The following is a 25,402-nucleotide window of genomic DNA, read 5'->3' on the forward strand; positions in this document are numbered from 1 at the left end:
AGGGCACTGCCAATGTGGAGTGATTTAGGGATAACTCGTCATTCGGCATGCAGGACTCCTCACACGTTCCCTGGAGCAGGACCGGGTAGGACCTTTTGAAAAAAGCATGCTATTCCAAGCAATTTGACGAATACATATCAAGCAGGGCAAAGGGGCCACCGCAGAGCAGATGTGGTCTTTTTTTTCTTTTTTGATTACGTCAAAAATAGCCAAATTTTTTTCCAGCGAGGGGAATTAGCTCAAATGGTAGAGCACTCGCTTAGCATGCGAGAGGTAGCGGGATCGATGCCCGCATTCTCCACATGAATCTCCGCATCTGTTTTCATGCCTTTCACACTGGCTTTCATTGCATACCTGGTTGCACCTTAAAGGGCCATGAAACCCCCTCGTTTCAGCAGGGTGTTTTCACACCTCTACTTTGGAAAAAGTCAGAAAAGTGGGCGTGTCCAGCTCTGTTTAGGGGGGAGTGTCGGAGGAACTAAAGTGGGATGGTGTGGGAGTGTCTATTTGGGCACGCGCGAGTTTCAGTCAAAATACACACACATGAGAAAGTGATGGTGTTTAACCTACATGGACATCTGTAGTCGAATTATTTGCCAAATTATTAAATGTTGGACTTTAACAGCAGTTTGGCTCTTTCATTCAGGGAATTAATTCATGCCCCTCGCGACAAACGCGATATTTGATTCGAGGATCTGCTCTAAGCGTCTATTTTTTCATGCAATGTTTGATACCGCACGGCGAATGAGAGAAAAAAAAAACTCTGCATTTCCCGGAAACTTAGATGCTCTCGGCAGGTAGCGTCAGAAAGCCGCGTGTGTTATTCCGGTCACAAAATGCCGTGCTATGTTTGCACTCAGTGCAATAGTTAACTTAATTCGATACCAACAAACTGAATAAACAAAGAGCACTGGTCGCTCACTTACCAAATCTGTAGAGACAGGACAATCACCAGCAACTAGAGCCGCGTCTTTATGAAGAGGAGACTAACGTTACAAGCGAATCCGGATTTCAGCGTTTGCAGATGAGAACAGCTCTCAGGTAAACAATGTTCCTCCTTAGACACGTAAGTTATTGTTGTCGAGCGTCGCGTACACTGTTAATCCACACGTGAACCAGCTGAGCTCTCACAGAGAGAAAATGAAAACGAAACTTAATGGCAGCAAACTATAAAACAACACTTCACGCTTGTTTTGCCAACACAACGTGGCGTCTCTGTGGCGTTAACACGGTGACGCTAATGAATATTAATGAAGTTGCACAATAGAGCGCGCTGATTGGTTTGACCCAAGCCTTACTCATGCATTAATGCATCACACTGTAAGACGTAATAAGACTCACTCTGGCACAGACGTCCAGTCTGCACGCTGGAATACACGCTATTATGTCATGACCGTGACGCAGCTTCAAAAATTCGTTTCAAACAGGAAGTACGAATTTGCTTGAAATAACGCAAAAACAACCAATTTACACTTTTTAGTGAAATATAGGTGTCCTAATAGTGTTTTTAGCAGTGTGGGACACATATACGACTGTCAACAGCTCAAAAAATGTGTTTTGGTGTTTCGTGACCCTTTAAGACTTTATAGTGAAACTTCTTACGTCAGCTTTGCCGGTTCCTGTCTAGTGATTATCATTGCAACCCTTCAGAAGCCCTATCAAGTCACAGTTTTCTTTTAGTCAATGGCGTGTCCGCAGTGGGACATCAAAGCGCTAAACATATTGAAGATTGCTGTCGATTAGGCCATTGGAATCATCACCAGAAGCGACGTGACCGTCTGGGAGGAAGATGGCGTTTTGGTCAAGTGGAAGCAGATGGACTTAAGTGTGAAGCAGCTAGGCTTTTTGAGTGACTTTCGGTTCCCTGACCCTCATGCCAAAAACTGAACGTCAAGGCTGCTTTGCCAAAACCCGGGATTGAACCAGGGACCTTTAGATCTTCAGTCTAACACTCTCCCAACTGAGCTATTTCGGCTGTCTTGTCTCAACTGCTCTGCAGCATGGATGTCGGTGAGACCTAGCAGAGCTCTTGAATGCGTCTGAGGCACAGGAGGGTAAAAGTTTGGCCAGTACGGGTATCGAACCCGCGACCTTGGCGTTATTAGCACCACGCTCTAACCAGCTGAGCTAACCGGCCACTTTCTGCACACTAACATAGAAATCCAGGGCACTGCCAATGTGGAGTGATTTAGGGATAACTCGTCATTCGGCATGCAGGACTCCTCACACGTTCCCTGGAGCAGGACCGGGTAGGACCTTTTAAAAAAAGCATGCTATTCCAAGCAATTTGACGAATACATATCAAGCAGGGCAAAGGGGCCACCGCAGAGCAGATGTGGTCTTTTTTTTCTTTTTTGATTACGTCAAAAATAGCCAAATTTTTTTCCAGCGAGGGGAATTAGCTCAAATGGTAGAGCGCTCGCTTAGCATGCGAGAGGTAGCGGGATCGATGCCCGCATTCTCCACATGAATCTCCGCATCTGTTTTCATGCCTTTCACACTGGCTTTCATTGCATACCTGGTTGCACCTTAAAGGGTCATGAAACCCCCTCGTTTCAGCAGGGTGTTTTCACACCTCTACTTTGGAAAAAGTCAGAAAAGTGGGCGTGTCCAGCTCTGTTTAGGGGGGAGTGTCGGAGGAACTAAAGTGGGATGGTGTGGGAGTGTCTATTTGGGCACGCGCGAGTTTCAGTCAAAATACACACACATGAGAAAGTGATGGTGTTTAACCTACATGGACATCTGTAGTCGAATTATTTGCCAAATTATTAAATGTTGGACTTTAACAGCAGTTTGGCTCTTTCATTCAGGGAATTAATTCATGCCCCTCGCGACAAACGCGATATTTGATTCGAGGATCTGCTCTAAGCGTCTATTTTTTCATGCAATGTTTGATACCGCACGGCGAATGAGAGAAAAAAAAAACTCTGCATTTCCCGGAAACTTAGATGCTCTCGGCAGGTAGCGTCAGAAAGCCGCGTGTGTTATTCCGGTCACAAAATGCCGTGCTATGTTTGCACTCAGTGCAATAGTTAACTTAATTCGATACCAACAAACTGAATAAACAAAGAGCACTGGTCGCTCACTTACCAAATCTGTAGAGACAGGACAATCACCAGCAACTAGAGCCGCGTCTTTATGAAGAGGAGACTAACGTTACAAGCGAATCCGGATTTCAGCGTTTGCAGATGATAACAGCTCTCAGGTAAACAATGTTCCTCCTTAGACACGTAAGTTATTGTTGTCGAGCGTCGCGTACACTGTTAATCCACACGTGAACCAGCTGAGCTCTCACAGAGAGAAAATGAAAACGAAACTTAATGGCAGCAAACTATAAAACAACACTTCACGCTTGTTTTGCCAACACAACGTGGCGTCTCTGTGGCGTTAACACGGTGACGCTAATGAATATTAATGAAGTTGCACAATAGAGCGCGCTGATTGGTTTGACCCAAGCCTTACTCATGCATTAATGCATCACACTGTAAGACGTAATAAGACTCACTCTGGCACAGACGTCCAGTCTGCACGCTGGAATACACGCTATTATGTCATGACCGTGACGCAGCTTCAAAAATTCGTTTCAAACAGGAAGTACGAATTTGCTTGAAATAACGCAATAACAACCAATTTACACTTTTTAGTGAAATATAGGTGTCCTAATAGTGTTTTTAGCAGTGTGGGACACATATACGACTGTCAACAGCTCAAAAAATGTGTTTTGGTGTTTCGTGACCCTTTAAGACTTTATAGTGAAACTTCTTACGTCAGCTTTGCCGGTTCCTGTCTAGTGATTATCATTGCAACCCTTCAGAAGCCCTATCAAGTCACAGTTTTCTTTTAGTCAATGGCGTGTCCGCAGTGGGACATCAAAGCGCTAAACATATTGAAGATTGCTGTCGATTAGGCCATTGGAATCATCACCAGAAGCGACGTGACCGTCTGGGAGGAAGATGGCGTTTTGGTCAAGTGGAAGCAGGTGGACTTAAGTGTGAAGCAGCTAGGCTTTTTGAGTGAATTTCGGTTCCCTGACCCTCATGCCAAAAACTGAACGTCAACGTAGCTTTGCCGAAACCCGGGATTGAACCAGGGACCTTTAGATCTTCAGTCTAACGCTCTCCCAACTGAGCTATTTCGGCTGTCTTGTCTCAACTGCTCTGCAGCATGGATGTCGGTGAGACCTAGCAGAGCTCTTGAATGCGTCTGAGGCACAGGAGGGTAAAAGTTTGGCCAGTACGGGTATCGAACCCGCGACCTTGGCGTTATTAGCACCACGCTCTAACCAGCTGAGCTAACCGGCCACTTTCTGCACACTAACATAGAAATCCAGGGCACTGCCAATGTGGAGTGATTTAGGGATAACTCGTCATTCGGCATGCAGGACTCCTCACACGTTCCCTGGAGCAGGACCGGGTAGGACCTTTTGAAAAAAGCATGCTATTCCAAGCAATTTGACGAATACATATCAAGCAGGGCAAAGGGGCCACCGCAGAGCAGATGTGGTCTTTTTTTTCTTTTTTGATTACGTCAAAAATAGCCAAATTTTTTTCCAGCGAGGGGAATTAGCTCAAATGGTAGAGCACTCGCTTAGCATGCGAGAGGTAGCGGGATCGATGCCCGCATTCTCCACATGAATCTCCGCATCTGTTTTCATGCCTTTCACACTGGCTTTCATTGCATACCTGGTTGCACCTTAAAGGGCCATGAAACCCCCTCGTTTCAGCAGGGTGTTTTCACACCTCTACTTTGGAAAAAGTCAGAAAAGTGGGCGTGTCCAGCTCTGTTTAGGGGGGAGTGTCGGAGGAACTAAAGTGGGATGGTGTGGGAGTGTCTATTTGGGCACGCGCGAGTTTCAGTCAAAATACACACACATGAGAAAGTGATGGTGTTTAACCTACATGGACATCTGTAGTCGAATTATTTGCCAAATTATTAAATGTTGGACTTTAACAGCAGTTTGGCTCTTTCATTCAGGGAATTAATTCATGCCCCTCGCGACAAACGCGATATTTGATTCGAGGATCTGCTCTAAGCGTCTATTTTTTCATGCAATGTTTGATACCGCACGGCGAATGAGAGAAAAAAAAAACTCTGCATTTCCCGGAAACTTAGATGCTCTCGGCAGGTAGCGTCAGAAAGCCGCGTGTGTTATTCCGGTCACAAAATGCCGTGCTATGTTTGCACTCAGTGCAATAGTTAACTTAATTCGATACCAACAAACTGAATAAACAAAGAGCACTGGTCGCTCACTTACCAAATCTGTAGAGACAGGACAATCACCAGCAACTAGAGCCGCGTCTTTATGAAGAGGAGACTAACGTTACAAGCGAATCCGGATTTCAGCGTTTGCAGATGAGAACAGCTCTCAGGTAAACAATGTTCCTCCTTAGACACGTAAGTTATTGTTGTCGAGCGTCGCGTACACTGTTAATCCACACGTGAACCAGCTGAGCTCTCACAGAGAGAAAATGAAAACGAAACTTAATGGCAGCAAACTATAAAACAACACTTCACGCTTGTTTTGCCAACACAACGTGGCGTCTCTGTGGCGTTAACACGGTGACGCTAATGAATATTAATGAAGTTGCACAATAGAGCGCGCTGATTGGTTTGACCCAAGCCTTACTCATGCATTAATGCATCACACTGTAAGACGTAATAAGACTCACTCTGGCACAGACGTCCAGTCTGCACGCTGGAATACACGCTATTATGTCATGACCGTGACGCAGCTTCAAAAATTCGTTTCAAACAGGAAGTACGAATTTGCTTGAAATAACGCAAAAACAACCAATTTACACTTTTTAGTGAAATATAGGTGTCCTAATAGTGTTTTTAGCAGTGTGGGACACATATACGACTGTCAACAGCTCAAAAAATGTGTTTTGGTGTTTCGTGACCCTTTAAGACTTTATAGTGAAACTTCTTACGTCAGCTTTGCCGGTTCCTGTCTAGTGATTATCATTGCAACCCTTCAGAAGCCCTATCAAGTCACAGTTTTCTTTTAGTCAATGGCGTGTCCGCAGTGGGACATCAAAGCGCTAAACATATTGAAGATTGCTGTCGATTAGGCCATTGGAATCATCACCAGAAGCGACGTGACCGTCTGGGAGGAAGATGGCGTTTTGGTCAAGTGGAAGCAGATGGACTTAAGTGTGAAGCAGCTAGGCTTTTTGAGTGACTTTCGGTTCCCTGACCCTCATGCCAAAAACTGAACGTCAACGCTGCTTTGCCAAAACCCGGGATTGAACCAGGGACCTTTAGATCTTCAGTCTAACACTCTCCCAACTGAGCTATTTCGGCTGTCTTGTCTCAACTGCTCTGCAGCATGGATGTCGGTGAGACCTAGCAGAGCTCTTGAATGCGTCTGAGGCACAGGAGGGTAAAAGTTTGGCCAGTACGGGTATCGAACCCGCGACCTTGGCGTTATTAGCACCACGCTCTAACCAGCTGAGCTAACCGGCCACTTTCTGCACACTAACATAGAAATCCAGGGCACTGCCAATGTGGAGTGATTTAGGGATAACTCGTCATTCGGCATGCAGGACTCCTCACACGTTCCCTGGAGCAGGACCGGGTAGGACCTTTTAAAAAAAGCATGCTATTCCAAGCAATTTGACGAATACATATCAAGCAGGGCAAAGGGGCCACCGCAGAGCAGATGTGGTCTTTTTTTTCTTTTTTGATTACGTCAAAAATAGCCAAATTTTTTTCCAGCGAGGGGAATTAGCTCAAATGGTAGAGCGCTCGCTTAGCATGCGAGAGGTAGCGGGATCGATGCCCGCATTCTCCACATGAATCTCCGCATCTGTTTTCATGCCTTTCACACTGGCTTTCATTGCATACCTGGTTGCACCTTAAAGGGTCATGAAACCCCCTCGTTTCAGCAGGGTGTTTTCACACCTCTACTTTGGAAAAAGTCAGAAAAGTGGGCGTGTCCAGCTCTGTTTAGGGGGGAGTGTCGGAGGAACTAAAGTGGGATGGTGTGGGAGTGTCTATTTGGGCACGCGCGAGTTTCAGTCAAAATACACACACATGAGAAAGTGATGGTGTTTAACCTACATGGACATCTGTAGTCGAATTATTTGCCAAATTATTAAATGTTGGACTTTAACAGCAGTTTGGCTCTTTCATTCAGGGAATTAATTCATGCCCCTCGCGACAAACGCGATATTTGATTCGAGGATCTGCTCTAAGCGTCTATTTTTTCATGCAATGTTTGATACCGCACGGCGAATGAGAGAAAAAAAAAACTCTGCATTTCCCGGAAACTTAGATGCTCTCGGCAGGTAGCGTCAGAAAGCCGCGTGTGTTATTCCGGTCACAAAATGCCGTGCTATGTTTGCACTCAGTGCAATAGTTAACTTAATTCGATACCAACAAACTGAATAAACAAAGAGCACTGGTCGCTCACTTACCAAATCTGTAGAGACAGGACAATCACCAGCAACTAGAGCCGCGTCTTTATGAAGAGGAGACTAACGTTACAAGCGAATCCGGATTTCAGCGTTTGCAGATGATAACAGCTCTCAGGTAAACAATGTTCCTCCTTAGACACGTAAGTTATTGTTGTCGAGCGTCGCGTACACTGTTAATCCACACGTGAACCAGCTGAGCTCTCACAGAGAGAAAATGAAAACGAAACTTAATGGCAGCAAACTATAAAACAACACTTCACGCTTGTTTTGCCAACACAACGTGGCGTCTCTGTGGCGTTAACACGGTGACGCTAATGAATATTAATGAAGTTGCACAATAGAGCGCGCTGATTGGTTTGACCCAAGCCTTACTCATGCATTAATGCATCACACTGTAAGACGTAATAAGACTCACTCTGGCACAGACGTCCAGTCTGCACGCTGGAATACACGCTATTATGTCATGACCGTGACGCAGCTTCAAAAATTCGTTTCAAACAGGAAGTACGAATTTGCTTGAAATAACGCAATAACAACCAATTTACACTTTTTAGTGAAATATAGGTGTCCTAATAGTGTTTTTAGCAGTGTGGGACACATATACGACTGTCAACAGCTCAAAAAATGTGTTTTGGTGTTTCGTGACCCTTTAAGACTTTATAGTGAAACTTCTTACGTCAGCTTTGCCGGTTCCTGTCTAGTGATTATCATTGCAACCCTTCAGAAGCCCTATCAAGTCACAGTTTTCTTTTAGTCAATGGCGTGTCCGCAGTGGGACATCAAAGCGCTAAACATATTGAAGATTGCTGTCGATTAGGCCATTGGAATCATCACCAGAAGCGACGTGACCGTCTGGGAGGAAGATGGCGTTTTGGTCAAGTGGAAGCAGATGGACTTAAGTGTGAAGCAGCTAGGCTTTTTGAGTGACTTTCGGTTCCCTGACCCTCATGCCAAAAACTGAACGTCAACGCTGCTTTGCCAAAACCCGGGATTGAACCAGGGACCTTTAGATCTTCAGTCTAACACTCTCCCAACTGAGCTATTTCGGCTGTCTTGTCTCAACTGCTCTGCAGCATGGATGTCGGTGAGACCTAGCAGAGCTCTTGAATGCGTCTGAGGCACAGGAGGGTAAAAGTTTGGCCAGTACGGGTATCGAACCCGCGACCTTGGCGTTATTAGCACCACGCTCTAACCAGCTGAGCTAACCGGCCACTTTCTGCACACTAACATAGAAATCCAGGGCACTGCCAATGTGGAGTGATTTAGGGATAACTCGTCATTCGGCATGCAGGACTCCTCACACGTTCCCTGGAGCAGGACCGGGTAGGACCTTTTAAAAAAAGCATGCTATTCCAAGCAATTTGACGAATACATATCAAGCAGGGCAAAGGGGCCACCGCAGAGCAGATGTGGTCTTTTTTTTCTTTTTTGATTACGTCAAAAATAGCCAAATTTTTTTCCAGCGAGGGGAATTAGCTCAAATGGTAGAGCGCTCGCTTAGCATGCGAGAGGTAGCGGGATCGATGCCCGCATTCTCCACATGAATCTCCGCATCTGTTTTCATGCCTTTCACACTGGCTTTCATTGCATACCTGGTTGCACCTTAAAGGGTCATGAAACCCCCTCGTTTCAGCAGGGTGTTTTCACACCTCTACTTTGGAAAAAGTCAGAAAAGTGGGCGTGTCCAGCTCTGTTTAGGGGGGAGTGTCGGAGGAACTAAAGTGGGATGGTGTGGGAGTGTCTATTTGGGCACGCGCGAGTTTCAGTCAAAATACACACACATGAGAAAGTGATGGTGTTTAACCTACATGGACATCTGTAGTCGAATTATTTGCCAAATTATTAAATGTTGGACTTTAACAGCAGTTTGGCTCTTTCATTCAGGGAATTAATTCATGCCCCTCGCGACAAACGCGATATTTGATTCGAGGATCTGCTCTAAGCGTCTATTTTTTCATGCAATGTTTGATACCGCACGGCGAATGAGAGAAAAAAAAAACTCTGCATTTCCCGGAAACTTAGATGCTCTCGGCAGGTAGCGTCAGAAAGCCGCGTGTGTTATTCCGGTCACAAAATGCCGTGCTATGTTTGCACTCAGTGCAATAGTTAACTTAATTCGATACCAACAAACTGAATAAACAAAGAGCACTGGTCGCTCACTTACCAAATCTGTAGAGACAGGACAATCACCAGCAACTAGAGCCGCGTCTTTATGAAGAGGAGACTAACGTTACAAGCGAATCCGGATTTCAGCGTTTGCAGATGATAACAGCTCTCAGGTAAACAATGTTCCTCCTTAGACACGTAAGTTATTGTTGTCGAGCGTCGCGTACACTGTTAATCCACACGTGAACCAGCTGAGCTCTCACAGAGAGAAAATGAAAACGAAACTTAATGGCAGCAAACTATAAAACAACACTTCACGCTTGTTTTGCCAACACAACGTGGCGTCTCTGTGGCGTTAACACGGTGACGCTAATGAATATTAATGAAGTTGCACAATAGAGCGCGCTGATTGGTTTGACCCAAGCCTTACTCATGCATTAATGCATCACACTGTAAGACGTAATAAGACTCACTCTGGCACAGACGTCCAGTCTGCACGCTGGAATACACGCTATTATGTCATGACCGTGACGCAGCTTCAAAAATTCGTTTCAAACAGGAAGTACGAATTTGCTTGAAATAACGCAATAACAACCAATTTACACTTTTTAGTGAAATATAGGTGTCCTAATAGTGTTTTTAGCAGTGTGGGACACATATACGACTGTCAACAGCTCAAAAAATGTGTTTTGGTGTTTCGTGACCCTTTAAGACTTTATAGTGAAACTTCTTACGTCAGCTTTGCCGGTTCCTGTCTAGTGATTATCATTGCAACCCTTCAGAAGCCCTATCAAGTCACAGTTTTCTTTTAGTCAATGGCGTGTCCGCAGTGGGACATCAAAGCGCTAAACATATTGAAGATTGCTGTCGATTAGGCCATTGGAATCATCACCAGAAGCGACGTGACCGTCTGGGAGGAAGATGGCGTTTTGGTCAAGTGGAAGCAGGTGGACTTAAGTGTGAAGCAGCTAGGCTTTTTGAGTGAATTTCGGTTCCCTGACCCTCATGCCAAAAACTGAACGTCAACGTAGCTTTGCCGAAACCCGGGATTGAACCAGGGACCTTTAGATCTTCAGTCTAACGCTCTCCCAACTGAGCTATTTCGGCTGTCTTGTCTCAACTGCTCTGCAGCATGGATGTCGGTGAGACCTAGCAGAGCTCTTGAATGCGTCTGAGGCACAGGAGGGTAAAAGTTTGGCCAGTACGGGTATCGAACCCGCGACCTTGGCGTTATTAGCACCACGCTCTAACCAGCTGAGCTAACCGGCCACTTTCTGCACACCAACATAGAAATCCAGGGCACTGCCAATGTGGAGTGATTTAGGGATAACTCGTCATTCGGCATGAAGGACTCCTCACACGTTCCCTGGAGCAGGACCGGGTAGGACCTTTTAAAAAAAAGCATGCTATTCCAAGCAATTTGACGAATACATATCAAGCAGGGCAAAGGGGCCACCGCAGAGCAGATGTGGTCTTTTTTTTCTTTTTTGATTACGTCAAAAATAGCCAAATTTTTTTCCAGCGAGGGGAATTAGCTCAAATGGTAGAGCGCTCGCTTAGCATGCGAGAGGTAGCGGGATCGATGCCCGCATTCTCCACATGAATCTCCGCATCTGTTTTCATGCCTTTCACACTGGCTTTCATTGCATACCTGGTTGCACCTTAAAGGGCCATGAAACCCCCTCGTTTCAGCAGGGTGTTTTCACACCTCTACTTTGGAAAAAGTCAGAAAAGTGGGCGTGTCCAGCTCTGTTTAGGGGGGAGTGTCGGAGGAACTAAAGTGGGATGGTGTGGGAGTGTCTATTTGGGCACGCGCGAGTTTCAGTCAAAATACACACACATGAGAAAGTGATGGTGTTTAACCTACATGGACATCTGTAGTCGAATTATTTGCCAAATTATTAAATGTTGGACTTTAACAGCAGTTTGGCTCTTTCATTCAGGGAATTAATTCATGCCCCTCGCGACAAACGCGATATTTGATTCGAGGATCTGCTCTAAGCGTCTATTTTTTCATGCAATGTTTGATACCGCACGGCGAATGAGAGAAAAAAAAAACTCTGCATTTCCCGGAAACTTAGATGCTCTCGGCAGGTAGCGTCAGAAAGCCGCGTGTGTTATTCCGGTCACAAAATGCCGTGCTATGTTTGCACTCAGTGCAATAGTTAACTTAATTCGATACCAACAAACTGAATAAACAAAGAGCACTGGTCGCTCACTTACCAAATCTGTAGAGATAGGACAATCACCAGCAACTAGAGCCGCGTCTTTATGAAGAGGAGACTAACGTTACAAGCGAATCCGGATTTCAGCGTTTGCAGATGAGAACAGCTCTCAGGTAAACAATGTTCCTCCTTAGACACGTAAGTTATTGTTGTCGAGCGTCGCGTACACTGTTAATCCACACGTGAACCAGCTGAGCTCTCACAGAGAGAAAATGAAAACGAAACTTAATGGCAGCAAACTATAAAACAACACTTCACGCTTGTTTTGCCAACACAACGTGGCGTCTCTGTGGCGTTAACACGGTGACGCTAATGAATATTAATGAAGTTGCACAATAGAGCGCGCTGATTGGTTTGACCCAAGCCTTACTCATGCATTAATGCATCACACTGTAAGACGTAATAAGACTCACTCTGGCACAGACGTCCAGTCTGCACGCTGGAATACACGCTATTATGTCATGACCGTGACGCAGCTTCAAAAATTCGTTTCAAACAGGAAGTACGAATTTGCTTGAAATAACGCAAAAACAACCAATTTACACTTTTTAGTGAAATATAGGTGTCCTAATAGTGTTTTTAGCAGTGTGGGACACATATACGACTGTCAACAGCTCAAAAAATGTGTTTTGGTGTTTCGTGACCCTTTAAGACTTTATAGTGAAACTTCTTACGTCAGCTTTGCCGGTTCCTGTCTAGTGATTATCATTGCAACCCTTCAGAAGCCCTATCAAGTCACAGTTTTCTTTTAGTCAATGGCGTGTCCGCAGTGGGACATCAAAGCGCTAAACATATTGAAGATTGCTGTCGATTAGGCCATTGGAATCATCACCAGAAGCGACGTGACCGTCTGGGAGGAAGATGGCGTTTTGGTCATGTGGAAGCAGGTGGACTTAAGTGTGAAGCAGCTAGGCTTTTTGAGTGACTTTCGGTTCCCTGACCCTCATGCCAAAAACTGAACGTCAACGCTGCTTTGCCGAAACCCGGGATTGAACCAGGGACCTTTAGATCTTCAGTCTAACGCTCTCCCAACTGAGCTATTTCGGCTGTCTTGTCTCAACTGCTCTGCAGCATGGATGTCGGTGAGACCTAGCAGAGCTCTTGAATGCGTCTGAGGCACAGGAGGGTAAAAGTTTGGCCAGTACGGGTATCGAACCCGCGACCTTGGCGTTATTAGCACCACACTCTAACCAGCTGAGCTAACCGGCCACTTTCTGCACACCAACATAGAAATCCAGGGCACTGCCAATGTGGAGTGATTTAGGGATAACTCGTCATTCGGCATGCAGGACTCCTCACACGTTCCCTGGAGCAGGACCGGGTAGGACCTTTTAAAAAAAAGCATGCTATTCCAAGCAATTTGACGAATACATATCAAGCAGGGCAAAGGGGCCACCGCAGAGCAGATGTGGTCTTTTTTTTCTTTTTTGATTACGTCAAAAATAGCCAAATTTTTTTCCAGCGAGGGGAATTAGCTCAAATGGTAGAGCGCTCGCTGCGCAAAGGAAGGGGCCCAATCTTCTCGCTCACTCGCAAGCGAACAAGTCGCAAAAAACGGAAAAATGCGACAAATTTCGCTTGCAGTAGTGTTCGCGGCTTTGTGACTGTGCATAATGTGGTATTTTGGTTGCATATTGCATGTCATTCTAAATGTCATTTTTTGCGTGCTGGATTCGAACACACGATCTGTGTAACACAATATCCAATCAGTGTCGGTTTCAGCGGAGCCAATCAGCTGCGCTCTTGTTGAAATTTTACTGACGTAACACAGCCAATTATATTGATATTACTATTATGTGGATATTGCTCTTAAAAAGCTTATTACGTTAATTAAAAACGAATGAAAATGTTTCAATTAAACATTTATGCATGCTTATGTATATATAAGTATTATATATATATATATATATATATATATATATATATATATATATATGTATATGTATTTATAAATATATATATATATATATATATATATATATATATATATATATATATATATTATATTTCTTTATGTAATAATAACTTTAAATGAATGCACACAAAAACAAGTAATATGCAAAATGGTTTATTAAAATGAATACAAATATATATAAATTGTAAAACAATGTAAAAAAACTAAATAAAAACATATCTTAATATATAAACTATATAATATACAATAAATAAAAACAATACAATATATATTTATTTATTATGCACATATAATATATTAAAACAATACTATATATAAATATATTTATTTATTATACACAATATATAAAAACAATACTCTCTATATATATTTATTTTTATACACACAATATATTAAACAATAATATGAATAAATAATAAAATGCAAGAGTGGGGGCACGTAATATATAAAATATAGTTTTTAAGCAATGTATAAAATGTTATTTTTTTAAGAAATATAAATATATTTTTACATAAAATGCACACAAATTTTAAATAAGTACACACAAGACAAAATAAGAGTGGGCCTATGTAATATAAAAGTCTATAAAGTGCTACTTTAAAAGGCTACATATTAACACACAAAAATTAAATAAAATGAGGGAAAGAGAGAGTACCCATGTAACATTTACAAATATATATACAGCAATTTGTACTTTATTCTGGAGCCGGAGTTTGTCCTTTATTTTGCTGGCGCTGTTCTGCCAACCAGTCCTCTAAGGATTTGCCATTTGAAGTTTGCAGACAAAATGTGGCATTACCAAATCGGCTATGGCCAAACTCCTTAGTCTTGGGTTGCCCACATTTGCTGCAAACATTAAAAGTAACCGCACGCACATACTTCCTTTTGTGGACTCCACTTTCCTTCTCCTGTTCCCGTCTGCGCCTGTTCCTCTGGGTGTAACGGGACACAGGAACAGCAGGCGCAGGTGGAGCAGGTGCAGGTGGAGGAACAGCAGGTGCAGGTGGAGCAGGTGCAGGTGGAGGAACAGCAGGTGCAGGTGGAGCAACAGCAGGTGCAGGTGAAGCTGGGACTGCACTGGATGTTGGTGCAGCAAATGATGGAATCACCATTGACACACTCATGTCTGGGTTAAAAACAAGTGTGCCAAACAATGATCCAGGTCCTGAAATGGGCTTCACAACACCTGGTGCTGTGGGGGGTGGTGCAATGGGGCACACCGTGCTGGGGGCCGGTGGAAAGGAGCACACCGTGGTGGGGGCAGACACAATGGTGCGCACTGTGGTGGGGGCCGGCGCAATAGGGCGCACTGTGGTGGAGGCTGGTATGATGGGGCACACTGTGGTGGAGGCTGGCGAGATGGGGCGCACTGTGGTGAAGGTCGGTGTGACGGGGCACACCATGGTAGGGGCCGGTGCAATGTGGCAGACTGTGGTGGGGGTTGGCGCGATGGGGCATACCGTCGTGGGGGCCGGTGGGAAGGAGCACACCGTGGTGGCATCTGGCAGGAAAGAGCAAACTGTGGTGGTTGCTGAAGCAGACTTTCGTCCAGGTCGAAGAAGAGGTGCCTGTCCTGCTTTATTTGGAGGAAAAACAAACTGGTGTTTGGGGCCTGATGTTGACGGTGCCTCGTCCAATTTTTCCCTCGGCAAAGGAAGCTGCGTATCTGCCACAGCAATTGGATTAAGTGGAGTCAGTCCCTGAGTGAGTACACTCATTTCCTGATCCTTTTGCCTCCGTTGAAACCTGATAATAAATGATATGTATTATTCATATATATTAATTTAGAAATATTCAGGTAATTTAAAGAAAATAATGTGCTTTGCTTACCACTGAATGAGCGTCTTCTGGTTTAGCTCAAAAAGCTGGATCACTGTTTCATCCATTAGCCTGCGACTGCCAAGCACCAGATCCCGGATGTGGTGGTAATCGGTCAGTATTTTAGACCACCTGGGGGTGCGAACACCAGCCTTCTTGGAAGTGGACTTGTGTACGGCACACAGCTTTGTACAAATGGCCTCAACCAAGCGGCTGGTGCTAGGCCACTGTGCTGGACCCCCAGGATGTCCAATCAGACAACGTTTGACGCTCTCCACACCTGGAGTGACTCCGGAGCGCTTTGGTGCCTTAAAGCGCCCATGCGTCAGCTGAGGCTGATGTCGAGGCTGGTAGTTGATGCGCTGTTTATCAACATCCAGGAGAGCTGTCCACAGCTGGATGGCCTCTGTCACCTGCAGGTCAGTGAGGTAAGGAGCCTCACGAAGACCTACCAAATAAGCAGCCAGATCCTGGACCTTGTCCCACCCAGCAATGCCATCAGGTCCAATGACTACTCCCTGGTAAATGCAGAATAAATTTAGTATATGTGGAATAAAAAAAGACTAAATCAAATTAAGTTCTTAATGTATCTTACCTGAGCCTCAACAGAGAGACTGTCTCCAGAGTCGGATGGCTGTGACGGCACTGAGGGGGCTCGGCTAGGAAGCTGTCCTTCTCCACCAGCTGATGTGGACGGCTCAGCCAGTGATGCTGGGGACTGAGGCAGAGGCGAAGATGAGGGGCTGTTTCTGAGATCACGGCAGGGGTCATCCTCATACAGCACTGGAACTGTGATGTCCTCCATGATCTCCTCCTCAAACCCCTCATCTTGTAGATCCTCGTCATCTACTTCCTCAACCAGCCTGTCTTCCTCCTCTGGGTTCTGGAGCACCGGAGTCAGGGTTTTGCCGGTCTGGCTGTAAAGGTACTCTATTCCCAGCAATTCACCTTAAAGAATAAAACAATAAAAAAAAAACATATATTAAATAAAACTAATAATAAAGTAAATATTTAGATAAACATTTTGTGAAGTACATTAAAGCTTAATAAATCACTTATATAACAACTAGTTAATGAATTTCTTGCCTGTATATGCTCCAGGAGGATGATAACGGTTATCCCAGGGCTTCCCTAAGACTGCTCGGCTAAGCCTGTCCACAGCCTCTCTCATGGCACTGCCATATGACCGTATGGAGGATGCTCCTTTTATGGTGCTTTCCATCCGGTCATCATTCCAGCGCATCAAGCCCTCAAGGAGATAGGCCTGAAAATGCGCATCACTGGCACTGGTCCCTGGAAATTAAAATAGTTAAAAATATGTGAAGAATTAATTAACATGTTATTAGGTTATGTACTAACATTAAAATTATTGTCATTATAAACAGAGTTACTTGTCAGGCAAGACAGCTTTGTCAATGCTGATAACATCACAAATGTTATTTAAATGTTTAATAATGTTACATTAAAGCAATGGAAGTTATCACAGTGCTTATATGTTTTACAAAATAAAACGATCCAAATGTATGTAATACCTGGAATAAAACGGTTTAGGTGGAGGTGGAAGGACTCCAAAGATGTAGAGCCACGGGCACACCTGTAACAACACAGCTCCACACTGCCTTTCTTCAGTGTCCCTGTCTTCATGTACAGTGGAAAGTTCTCTGGGTCTTGAATGCACTGTATATGCTTCTGCTGTTCCTTCCATATCTGCTGGATCCGTTCGTGGTCCAGCAGAGGAACACCCAGAGTGTCCTTCCCATGCTCGCTGTCAAAATGGTCCAACAGCTTTCCAATCAGACAGGTGGTCTCCTCCACACCTCTGGTCCTCCTACGGCAGTGCAGTGCTAGCTCCCTCCGGTTTATGCGAGCACTGAGAGCCGTTTGTGAAATGTGGCCAGTCTTTTTTGCCGCCAGCTCACCTTCCTTTGCCTGGCGAAGAGCGGCCACATCTTCTGGATCCCACTGAAAGATGCACGTGGACAGACGTGCCATGAAGATGCCGTAGAGCGGATGAGCTTCTGTCGTGACACCTGCAGCAAACCGGCGCATAAAATGCCAGATGTCAAGGCGCACTTCAAGCTCATCCCACTCCCGAAACATGATCTTCACCGGAGACTGGCCGTGCTGACTGCAGCAATCTCTGTCCACGTACATTACTTTCGGGGCTGCCTCTCCTGCCTCCCGGTAACGCTTCATCAGCCCGGCCGCCATTGGGTCCAGTCCATGACCCTCGGCAGCTGACAGCACAGAGACAAGGACTTGACCGTGTTCGTTCCCCACATTAGTGCACCAGGCAGCTGTTCCCGCAGCAGCACCTGCAAGTTTCTTTGTGATCTATTAGGAAAAATAAAACTGTGTTAAATATGTACGCACACATATCCATATCTGGCAAATGTCTGGATATAAACATACCTTTTTTGTGGAGTCCATCTTTAGAACACAGCCAAAGACGGAGGTGATTTTGGCTTTGACCTCGTGCAGTCGCCCCAGAACATCCCTGGCATAGACGGCTAACAGCCACTTAGGTTTGGGTATGGCAGGTAAGAGGGGAGGCTCAGCAAACACAGGAGGTTGCACAAGGGAGGACCTTGTGAATGGTTCACAGGCAGTCAGGTACTGCAAGACTCGCTGTGTCCATGCCTCACTGTGTTGCTCCATCAGCTTTTTGAAAAGCTGAGTCACACTGTTGCCCAGTGTCCTCTCCCTCATCATCCTAACTACCCGGTTGTCACATGAGTATCTAAGGAAACAACATTATAATAAGGGAAATGCTTTGTTTGCTAAAAATTAACACAATTAAAATATTGGCATTATGAATTACCTGTATGTCAGCAAAGCTGGGAACTGACTACGGTGGCCAATATCCAGCTGTCCTAAGATGTCCTCGGACCAGGCAGGATACTTCTTTTTGCACCGCTTGCACTCCAGATACTCAGTGGCAAGGTCGTACCAGCCGTCGATGTCGAGGACCTTGCGCACCGTGCGGTAAATTCCAGCAGCTGTTAGTCTGTGCTTACCACAGCTTAGGCGAACACAGACAAGTGGAAACAACCACATCTTCAGCGGCATCCACAGAAAAAGTGGTCGGCAGAAGAAGAGGTCAGGAGAGGCAGGTGGCTGCGTGTTAATTAGAGGGGGCTGGGGAGGATACCACCAAAGCTTCAGCTGGGACACTAGCTCTGGCTTGCCGGTTTTTAAGTTTGTTTTAAATACAGTGTTCCGGATCCACTCATGCTGGAAAGGGGGAAGCTGATCTTTCCAGTGAACAGGAAGCTCAACTGGTGGCTGATGATGTTGAAGATCTGGTGTTTTTGCTGTTTCCGTTGATAGAGACGGATTGGCACAGGCCTCTGAGTGAATAGTAACAAACAATTTATGGTTAACAATATTATGATGACTGTTGCTTTTGATAGTAAGGTGCCACAAATTATGCCCATGAACAGCCAGTGAAGCAATAGTTTTGGATAAGTATTATTATTAATATGGGTATACTTAGAAATACAAGTTAAGAGAATGGTACTGTTAGAAAGCAAAGAAATTAGTGTGGACTTTATTGATGAAAGGGATATGGAATTAACACAATTCTCTGCGAATGAGAATCATATGAAATGGAGTAAGTAAAATGAGGCATGATTAGTATAAATTATTGAAGCACAAAGACATGAAGCATGCACACAGATACAGTAAGGAAAAACTGCTCAGCTGATAATGACAGCAATGAATCACCACCATCTAAGAGAGTGAGTGAGAAGAGCAAGCGACAAGGAAAAGTTATCTGATGAATGTTCAATAATGATTAGTTCGGAAACGCAAATAAATACACTGAAACCTTTGAATATCCTTAAGGTTTTGAAGAAGTGCACTCAAAGAATGCATCCCGCTTGAGGCATGATGTGACAACTCTGTACTGTAGATAAAAATTTGATTCATTATTTTTTGTAAAAAAAAATACTTAGTGTGTTTTCACAAAATATTGTTATAACATTTTCATTTGTGTCGTGTGCCACACCTGCAAAGAGCTGTGCTTCACATTGTGATGCAGCAAACACCAGTTCTTCATCATCTTCAGCTGTGGATCTGGAAGTGCCTGGAGCATAAATCTTATATTTACAATATTACTGTGAAAAATACACACAGCCAAATGTACAATACGATGGTGCTTACTTACCAGTAGTAAAAAGCTGCCTTTGGGCCATACGTTTGGCTGGGGGTTCTGCTGTAGGAGGAGATACAGTTGACTGCAGTTTTGGATCTGGAAACAGAAAGTTTGACATAACAATAAATAAACACATATATAACTGCTGTTGGGATAATTCTGTATCATGCTCAGTATTCACTCTCCTACTTACAGGGTTTAACAGGTGACATCAGTTTTTTTGCCAGCTGTGAAGGAGACAAGTGCTTGCCCCTTGCCAACAGCGATTTCACAGTGGCAGTCTGCTGTACACCTGTTTGGATGGCTGCAGGTGGAGGAGCAGGGACACTGGATGCTGCAGGTGGAGGTGCAGAGACAGCAGCAGAAGCCAGTCTTTTCAGGACATACGTCTTGAAAAGTGCCATGTTGGTTTTTGGCCTGGCATCTGCCTTAACCAGGTACCTGATGAGGGCTTGGGCCTCCTTGCTCTGGTCCTCAAACACATCTTTCATGGACCGGCCCTTAAAGTCACCAAACTCCACCATCAAGCACCCTGTATCTCCTTTTGCCCTGGCTTCTGCTTGCATTTCCTGTTTCCTCTGGTACTTCTCTACTTCTTCTGCAATCTCTTTGATGGAGGAAGTGTACTGAAGAAACAGGTGTTTGTTTTCTGACAAGGGTGTTGTCTGCAGCTTCTCATCAGAAATGCTAAGCACCAGGTACACCGCATACCCCAGAGCATGCTCTAGGAGCCATCTAAATCTTTGGCCCTGGTACTTGCCAAACTGAATCTTGCAGTGAGCCAGAACTAAAAACTGGTCACTGGAGTCTCCACCATTGCTGCTGACAAAAGCAGTGGCCTCTGCCAGCACCTCTTCCTTGGGTTTGGCCCTTCCAGACTCCCTGCTTACAAGGCGCTCTGCCTCTGCAGATGGCCCCAAGAGGAGTCTGCTTGATGTCGCTGATTGGCGGCGGAAAATCGGGTATGCGTACATTTTTCTGAAAAAAAAAAAAAACATTAGAGAGAACATTACCTAGAGCAATCAGAAAGATACATTTACATTAAGTGTGAAACAATAATTTAACAAGGTAGATATAATCCATATTATTGCAGTAGTAAATATGACCATGACCATAAAATGGACTTCTGGTGAATTTTCTACACATATGCCTAATATATGCATGGTAGTACAACTTAAAATCCATATAAATAAATGAGAAACAACAGAAATTAAAACATTAAGTTATAATATACACATTAAACTCTTAAGTCTTTACATTATGACTTTTATAAATAACATTTTTGTACTTCAGCTATTTAATATAACTATTCTGTTGTGTAATATATCTAAAAACACAAGTAATAAAATAAACAAAATACAATATATGCTTATAATATTTTTACAATAGATTTATAAAATACAATACAATCTAATTACTAAATATATATCATATATTGTCATAAACAAGTGTTAAACTCAAATGTTTTTAAAGTTTGTGCAGTCGTCTTTATAAATATAACTTTGTTTTACCTAAAATAGAATTATTTTAAAATTATAGAATTATTTGCTAAATTAAATGTTTAAGAAAAAACTGTTTAACTCTGTATTTCATGCAATTACATTATAAGTAACTGTAACTGTACATTTAAGTACAGTAACGTTAACTTTTTAGAGTGTACACCGCGATTATAGGGCCCAATATTGCTAGGTCGAAGGGGGGCATTATTATTCTAAACAAATATCAGAACATTTTGTTTAATCATTTAACCAAATGGCGATGATTCCACCTTTTCTGATCACTAGCGACATGTTGCTCTGTATTTATCATGGGAAACATTACCGTTTTACAAGTTATGAAGAAAACATCTGCCGTAACGTTAACTTTCTGTCGATTGTAACTTATCATTTAACAGAAATACACACAGTATAATAAACTAATAATAAACTGATAATAAAGTAGCGTTACATCTGGCTTACCTGATTCAAAGATGACGATTATAATAAAAGCGTCGTGTGATTGGTCAAAAGTAAGCCATCGAGGAGAAACGCGATTGGTCAAACATACGTCACAGCAAAAAGAAATGCGATTGGTCAAAAGTAAGCCACTGAAGTGAAACGCGATTGGTCGAAATGACGTCAGCGCAAAGACAAACGTGATTGGTCAAAAGTAAGCCACAGGGGTTACACTCTATTGGTCAAAAGTAAGCCACCAGGGTGAGACGTGATTGGCTCATGTGGGCTTACTTTGGGCTTACTTTGGCTCTGTAGACGGGATGCTGCAGGCGCAAGCGAGAGGTAGCGGGATCGATGCCCGCATTCTCCACATGAATCTCCGCATCTGTTTTCATGCCTTTCACACTGGCTTTCATTGCATACCTGGTTGCACCTTAAAGGGCCATGAAACCCCCTCGTTTCAGCAGGGTGTTTTCACACCTCTACTTTGGAAAAAGTCAGAAAAGTGGGCGTGTCCAGCTCTGTTTAGGGGGGAGTGTCGGAGGAACTAAAGTGGGATGGTGTGGGAGTGTCTATTTGGGCACGCGCGAGTTTCAGTCAAAATACACACACATGAGAAAGTGATGGTGTTTAACCTACATGGACATCTGTAGTCGAATTATTTGCCAAATTATTAAATGTTGGACTTTAACAGCAGTTTGGCTCTTTCATTCAGGGAATTAATTCATGCCCCTCGCGACAAACGCGATATTTGATTCGAGGATCTGCTCTAAGCGTGTATTTTTTCATGCAATGTTTGATACCGCACGGCGAATGAGAGAAAAAAAAAACTCTGCATTTCCCGGAAACTTAGATGCTCTCGGCAGGTAGCGTCAGAAAGCCGCGTGTGTTATTCCGGTCACAAAATGCCGTGCTATGTTTGCACTCAGTGCAATAGTTAACTTAATTCGATACCAACAAACTGAATAAACAAAGAGCACTGGTCGCTCACTTACCAAATCTGTAGAGACAGGACAATCACCAGCAACTAGAGCCGCGTCTTTATGAAGAGGAGACTAACGTTACAAGCGAATCCGGATTTCAGCGTTTGCAGATGAGAACAGCTCTCAGGTAAACAATGTTCCTCCTTAGACACGTAAGTTATTGTTGTCGAGCGTCGCGTACACTGTTAATCCACACGTGAACCAGCTGAGCTCTCACAGAGAGAAAATGAAAACGAAACTTAATGGCAGCAAACTATAAAACAACACTTCACGCTTGTTTTGCCAACACAACGTGGCGTCTCTGTGGCGTTAACACGGTGACGCTAATGAATATTAATGAAGTTGCACAATAGAGCGCGCTGATTGGTTTGACCCAAGCCTTACTCATGCATTAATGCATCACACTGTAAGACGTAATAAGACTCACTCTGGCACAGACGTCCAGTCTGCACGCTGGAATACACGCTATTATGTCATGACCGTGACGCAGCTTCAAAAATTCGTTTCAAACAGGAAGTACGAATTTGCTTGAAATAACGCAAAAACAACCAATTTACACTTTTTAGTGAAATATAGGTGTCCTAATAGTGTTTTTAGCAGTGTGGGACACATATACGACTGTCAACAGCTCAAAAAATGTGTTTTGGTGTTTCGTGACCCTTTAAGACTTTATAGTGAAACTTCTTACGTCAGCTTTGCCGGTTCCTGTCTAGTGATTATCATTGCAACCCTTCAGAAGCCCTATCAAGTCACAGTTTTCTTTTAGTCAATGGCGTGTCCGCAGTGGGACATCAAAGCGCTAAACATATTGAAGATTGCTGTCGATTAGGCCATTGGAATCATCACCAGAAGCGACGTGACCGTCTGGGAGGAAGATGGCGTTTTGGTCATGTGGAAGCAGGTGGACTTAAGTGTGAAGCAGCTAGGCTTTTTGAGTGACTTTCGGTTCCCTGACCCTCATGCCAAAAACTGAACGTCAACGCTGCTTTGCCGAAACCCGGGATTGAACCAGGGACCTTTAGATCTTCAGTCTAACGCTCTGCCAACTGAGCTATTTCGGCTGTCTTGTCTCAACTGCTCTGCAGCATGGATGTCGGTGAGACCTAGCAGAGCTCTTGAATGCGTCTGAGGCACAGGAGGGTAAAAGTTTGGCCAGTACGGGTATCGAACCCGCGACCTTGGCGTTATTAGCACCACGCTCTAACCAGCTGAGCTAACCGGCCACTTTCTGCACACCAACATAGAAATCCAGGGCACTGCCAATGTGGAGTGATTTAGGGATAACTCGTCATTCGGCATGCAGGACTCCTCACACGTTCCCTGGAGCAGGACCGGGTAGGACCTTTTAAAAAAAAGCATGCTATTCCAAGCAATTTGACGAATACATATCAAGCAGGGCAAAGGGGCCACCGCAGAGCAGATGTGGTCTTTTTTTTCTTTTTTGATTACGTCAAAAATAGCCAAATTTTTTTCCAGCGAGGGGAATTAGCTCAAATGGTAGAGCGCTCGCTTAGCATGCGAGAGGTAGCGGGATCGATGCCCGCATTCTCCACATGAATCTCCGCATCTGTTTTCATGCCTTTCACACTGGCTTTCATTGCATACCTGGTTGCACCTTAAAGGGCCATGAAACCCCCTCGTTTCAGCAGGGTGTTTTCACACCTCTACTTTGGAAAAAGTCAGAAAAGTGGGCGTGTCCAGCTCTGTTTAGGGGGGAGTGTCGGAGGAACTAAAGTGGGATGGTGTGGGAGTGTCTATTTGGGCACGCGCGAGTTTCAGTCAAAATACACACACATGAGAAAGTGATGGTGTTTAACCTACATGGACATCTGTAGTCGAATTATTTGCCAAATTATTAAATGTTGGACTTTAACAGCAGTTTGGCTCTTTCATTCAGGGAATTAATTCATGCCCCTCGCGACAAACGCGATATTTGATTCGAGGATCTGCTCTAAGCGTGTATTTTTTCATGCAATGTTTGATACCGCACGGCGAATGAGAGAAAAAAAAAACTCTGCATTTCCCGGAAACTTAGATGCTCTCGGCAGGTAGCGTCAGAAAGCCGCGTGTGTTATTCCGGTCACAAAATGCCGTGCTATGTTTGCACTCAGTGCAATAGTTAACTTAATTCGATACCAACAAACTGAATAAACAAAGAGCACTGGTCGCTCACTTACCAAATCTGTAGAGACAGGACAATCACCAGCAACTAGAGCCGCGTCTTTATGAAGAGGAGACTAACGTTACAAGCGAATCCGGATTTCAGCGTTTGCAGATGAGAACAGCTCTCAGGTAAACAATGTTCCTCCTTAGACACGTAAGTTATTGTTGTCGAGCGTCGCGTACACTGTTAATCCACACGTGAACCAGCTGAGCTCTCACAGAGAGAAAATGAAAACGAAACTTAATGGCAGCAAACTATAAAACAACACTTCACGCTTGTTTTGCCAACACAACGTGGCGTCTCTGTGGCGTTAACACGGTGACGCTAATGAATATTAATGAAGTTGCACAATAGAGCGCGCTGATTGGTTTGACCCAAGCCTTACTCATGCATTAATGCATCACACTGTAAGACGTAATAAGACTCACTCTGGCACAGACGTCCAGTCTGCACGCTGGAATACACGCTATTATGTCATGACCGTGACGCAGCTTCAAAAATTCGTTTCAAACAGGAAGTACGAATTTGCTTGAAATAACGCAAAAACAACCAATTTACACTTTTTAGTGAAATATAGGTGTCCTAATAGTGTTTTTAGCAGTGTGGGACACATATACGACTGTCAACAGCTCAAAAAATGTGTTTTGGTGTTTCGTGACCCTTTAAGACTTTATAGTGAAACT

General features: G+C 44.1%; 1 protein-coding gene and 21 non-coding genes across 22 annotated transcripts; 7 read left to right on the top strand and 15 right to left on the bottom strand.

The window, feature by feature from the left end:
• The first annotated feature begins 228 nt into the window (after positions 1-228).
• trnaa-agc (transfer RNA alanine (anticodon AGC)) lies at positions 229-301 on the top strand. The gene has a single exon. It is a non-coding gene; the product is annotated as a tRNA-Ala (tRNA).
• Positions 302-1,902: 1,601 nt separating this feature from the next.
• Positions 1,903-1,975, bottom strand: trnaf-gaa (transfer RNA phenylalanine (anticodon GAA)). Its single transcript has one exon. It is a non-coding gene; the product is annotated as a tRNA-Phe (tRNA).
• An 88-nt stretch (positions 1,976-2,063) lies between these two features.
• On the bottom strand, positions 2,064-2,137 carry trnai-aau (transfer RNA isoleucine (anticodon AAU)). The gene has a single exon. It is a non-coding gene; the product is annotated as a tRNA-Ile (tRNA).
• A 255-nt stretch (positions 2,138-2,392) lies between these two features.
• trnaa-agc (transfer RNA alanine (anticodon AGC)) lies at positions 2,393-2,465 on the top strand. Its single transcript has one exon. It is a non-coding gene; the product is annotated as a tRNA-Ala (tRNA).
• A 1,601-nt stretch (positions 2,466-4,066) lies between these two features.
• On the bottom strand, positions 4,067-4,139 carry trnaf-gaa (transfer RNA phenylalanine (anticodon GAA)). The gene has a single exon. It is a non-coding gene; the product is annotated as a tRNA-Phe (tRNA).
• Positions 4,140-4,227: 88 nt separating this feature from the next.
• On the bottom strand, positions 4,228-4,301 carry trnai-aau (transfer RNA isoleucine (anticodon AAU)). Its single transcript has one exon. It is a non-coding gene; the product is annotated as a tRNA-Ile (tRNA).
• A 255-nt stretch (positions 4,302-4,556) lies between these two features.
• trnaa-agc (transfer RNA alanine (anticodon AGC)) lies at positions 4,557-4,629 on the top strand. Its single transcript has one exon. It is a non-coding gene; the product is annotated as a tRNA-Ala (tRNA).
• A 1,601-nt stretch (positions 4,630-6,230) lies between these two features.
• Positions 6,231-6,303, bottom strand: trnaf-gaa (transfer RNA phenylalanine (anticodon GAA)). Its single transcript has one exon. It is a non-coding gene; the product is annotated as a tRNA-Phe (tRNA).
• An 88-nt stretch (positions 6,304-6,391) lies between these two features.
• On the bottom strand, positions 6,392-6,465 carry trnai-aau (transfer RNA isoleucine (anticodon AAU)). The gene has a single exon. It is a non-coding gene; the product is annotated as a tRNA-Ile (tRNA).
• A 255-nt stretch (positions 6,466-6,720) lies between these two features.
• On the top strand, positions 6,721-6,793 carry trnaa-agc (transfer RNA alanine (anticodon AGC)). Its single transcript has one exon. It is a non-coding gene; the product is annotated as a tRNA-Ala (tRNA).
• A 1,601-nt stretch (positions 6,794-8,394) lies between these two features.
• Positions 8,395-8,467, bottom strand: trnaf-gaa (transfer RNA phenylalanine (anticodon GAA)). Its single transcript has one exon. It is a non-coding gene; the product is annotated as a tRNA-Phe (tRNA).
• Positions 8,468-8,555: 88 nt separating this feature from the next.
• trnai-aau (transfer RNA isoleucine (anticodon AAU)) lies at positions 8,556-8,629 on the bottom strand. Its single transcript has one exon. It is a non-coding gene; the product is annotated as a tRNA-Ile (tRNA).
• A 255-nt stretch (positions 8,630-8,884) lies between these two features.
• On the top strand, positions 8,885-8,957 carry trnaa-agc (transfer RNA alanine (anticodon AGC)). The gene has a single exon. It is a non-coding gene; the product is annotated as a tRNA-Ala (tRNA).
• Positions 8,958-10,558: 1,601 nt separating this feature from the next.
• trnaf-gaa (transfer RNA phenylalanine (anticodon GAA)) lies at positions 10,559-10,631 on the bottom strand. The gene has a single exon. It is a non-coding gene; the product is annotated as a tRNA-Phe (tRNA).
• An 88-nt stretch (positions 10,632-10,719) lies between these two features.
• trnai-aau (transfer RNA isoleucine (anticodon AAU)) lies at positions 10,720-10,793 on the bottom strand. The gene has a single exon. It is a non-coding gene; the product is annotated as a tRNA-Ile (tRNA).
• Positions 10,794-11,049: 256 nt separating this feature from the next.
• Positions 11,050-11,122, top strand: trnaa-agc (transfer RNA alanine (anticodon AGC)). Its single transcript has one exon. It is a non-coding gene; the product is annotated as a tRNA-Ala (tRNA).
• Positions 11,123-12,723: 1,601 nt separating this feature from the next.
• trnaf-gaa (transfer RNA phenylalanine (anticodon GAA)) lies at positions 12,724-12,796 on the bottom strand. Its single transcript has one exon. It is a non-coding gene; the product is annotated as a tRNA-Phe (tRNA).
• An 88-nt stretch (positions 12,797-12,884) lies between these two features.
• trnai-aau (transfer RNA isoleucine (anticodon AAU)) lies at positions 12,885-12,958 on the bottom strand. Its single transcript has one exon. It is a non-coding gene; the product is annotated as a tRNA-Ile (tRNA).
• A 1,298-nt stretch (positions 12,959-14,256) lies between these two features.
• Positions 14,257-16,463, bottom strand: LOC141380989 (uncharacterized). The gene is made up of 3 exons (XM_073943202.1): positions 16,078-16,463; positions 15,495-16,000; positions 14,257-15,410 (listed from the first exon to the last, which is right to left on the bottom strand). Exons 1-3 carry the CDS (start codon positions 16,285-16,287, stop codon positions 14,360-14,362), a joined length of 1,767 nt encoding a protein of 588 aa, XP_073799303.1. The 5' UTR covers positions 16,288-16,463; the 3' UTR covers positions 14,257-14,359.
• Positions 16,464-23,543: 7,080 nt separating this feature from the next.
• Positions 23,544-23,616, bottom strand: trnaf-gaa (transfer RNA phenylalanine (anticodon GAA)). Its single transcript has one exon. It is a non-coding gene; the product is annotated as a tRNA-Phe (tRNA).
• An 88-nt stretch (positions 23,617-23,704) lies between these two features.
• trnai-aau (transfer RNA isoleucine (anticodon AAU)) lies at positions 23,705-23,778 on the bottom strand. The gene has a single exon. It is a non-coding gene; the product is annotated as a tRNA-Ile (tRNA).
• Positions 23,779-24,034: 256 nt separating this feature from the next.
• On the top strand, positions 24,035-24,107 carry trnaa-agc (transfer RNA alanine (anticodon AGC)). Its single transcript has one exon. It is a non-coding gene; the product is annotated as a tRNA-Ala (tRNA).
• Positions 24,108-25,402: the final 1,295 nt, after the last annotated feature.

Source organism: Danio rerio, chromosome 25 (assembly GCF_049306965.1).
Source record: "Danio rerio strain Tuebingen ecotype United States chromosome 25, GRCz12tu, whole genome shotgun sequence".
NCBI classification, from domain to species: domain Eukaryota; kingdom Metazoa; phylum Chordata; class Actinopteri; order Cypriniformes; family Danionidae; genus Danio; species Danio rerio.

What these genes read in the sequence shown, in the direction of transcription:
- LOC141380989 (XM_073943202.1), bottom strand. Translation starts at nt 16,287, where the DNA reads ATGGAGGACATCACAGTTCCAGTGCTGTATGAGGATGACCCCTGCCGT. An exon ending in GTCTCTCTGTTGAGGCTCAG is followed by an intron (nt 16,001 to 16,077) that starts GTAAGATACATT and finishes TGCATTTACCAG; the next exon opens with GGAGTAGTCATTGGACCTGA. An exon ending in CAGAAGACGCTCATTCAGTG is followed by an intron (nt 15,411 to 15,494) that starts GTAAGCAAAGCA and finishes ATTTATTATCAG; the next exon opens with GTTTCAACGGAGGCAAAAGG.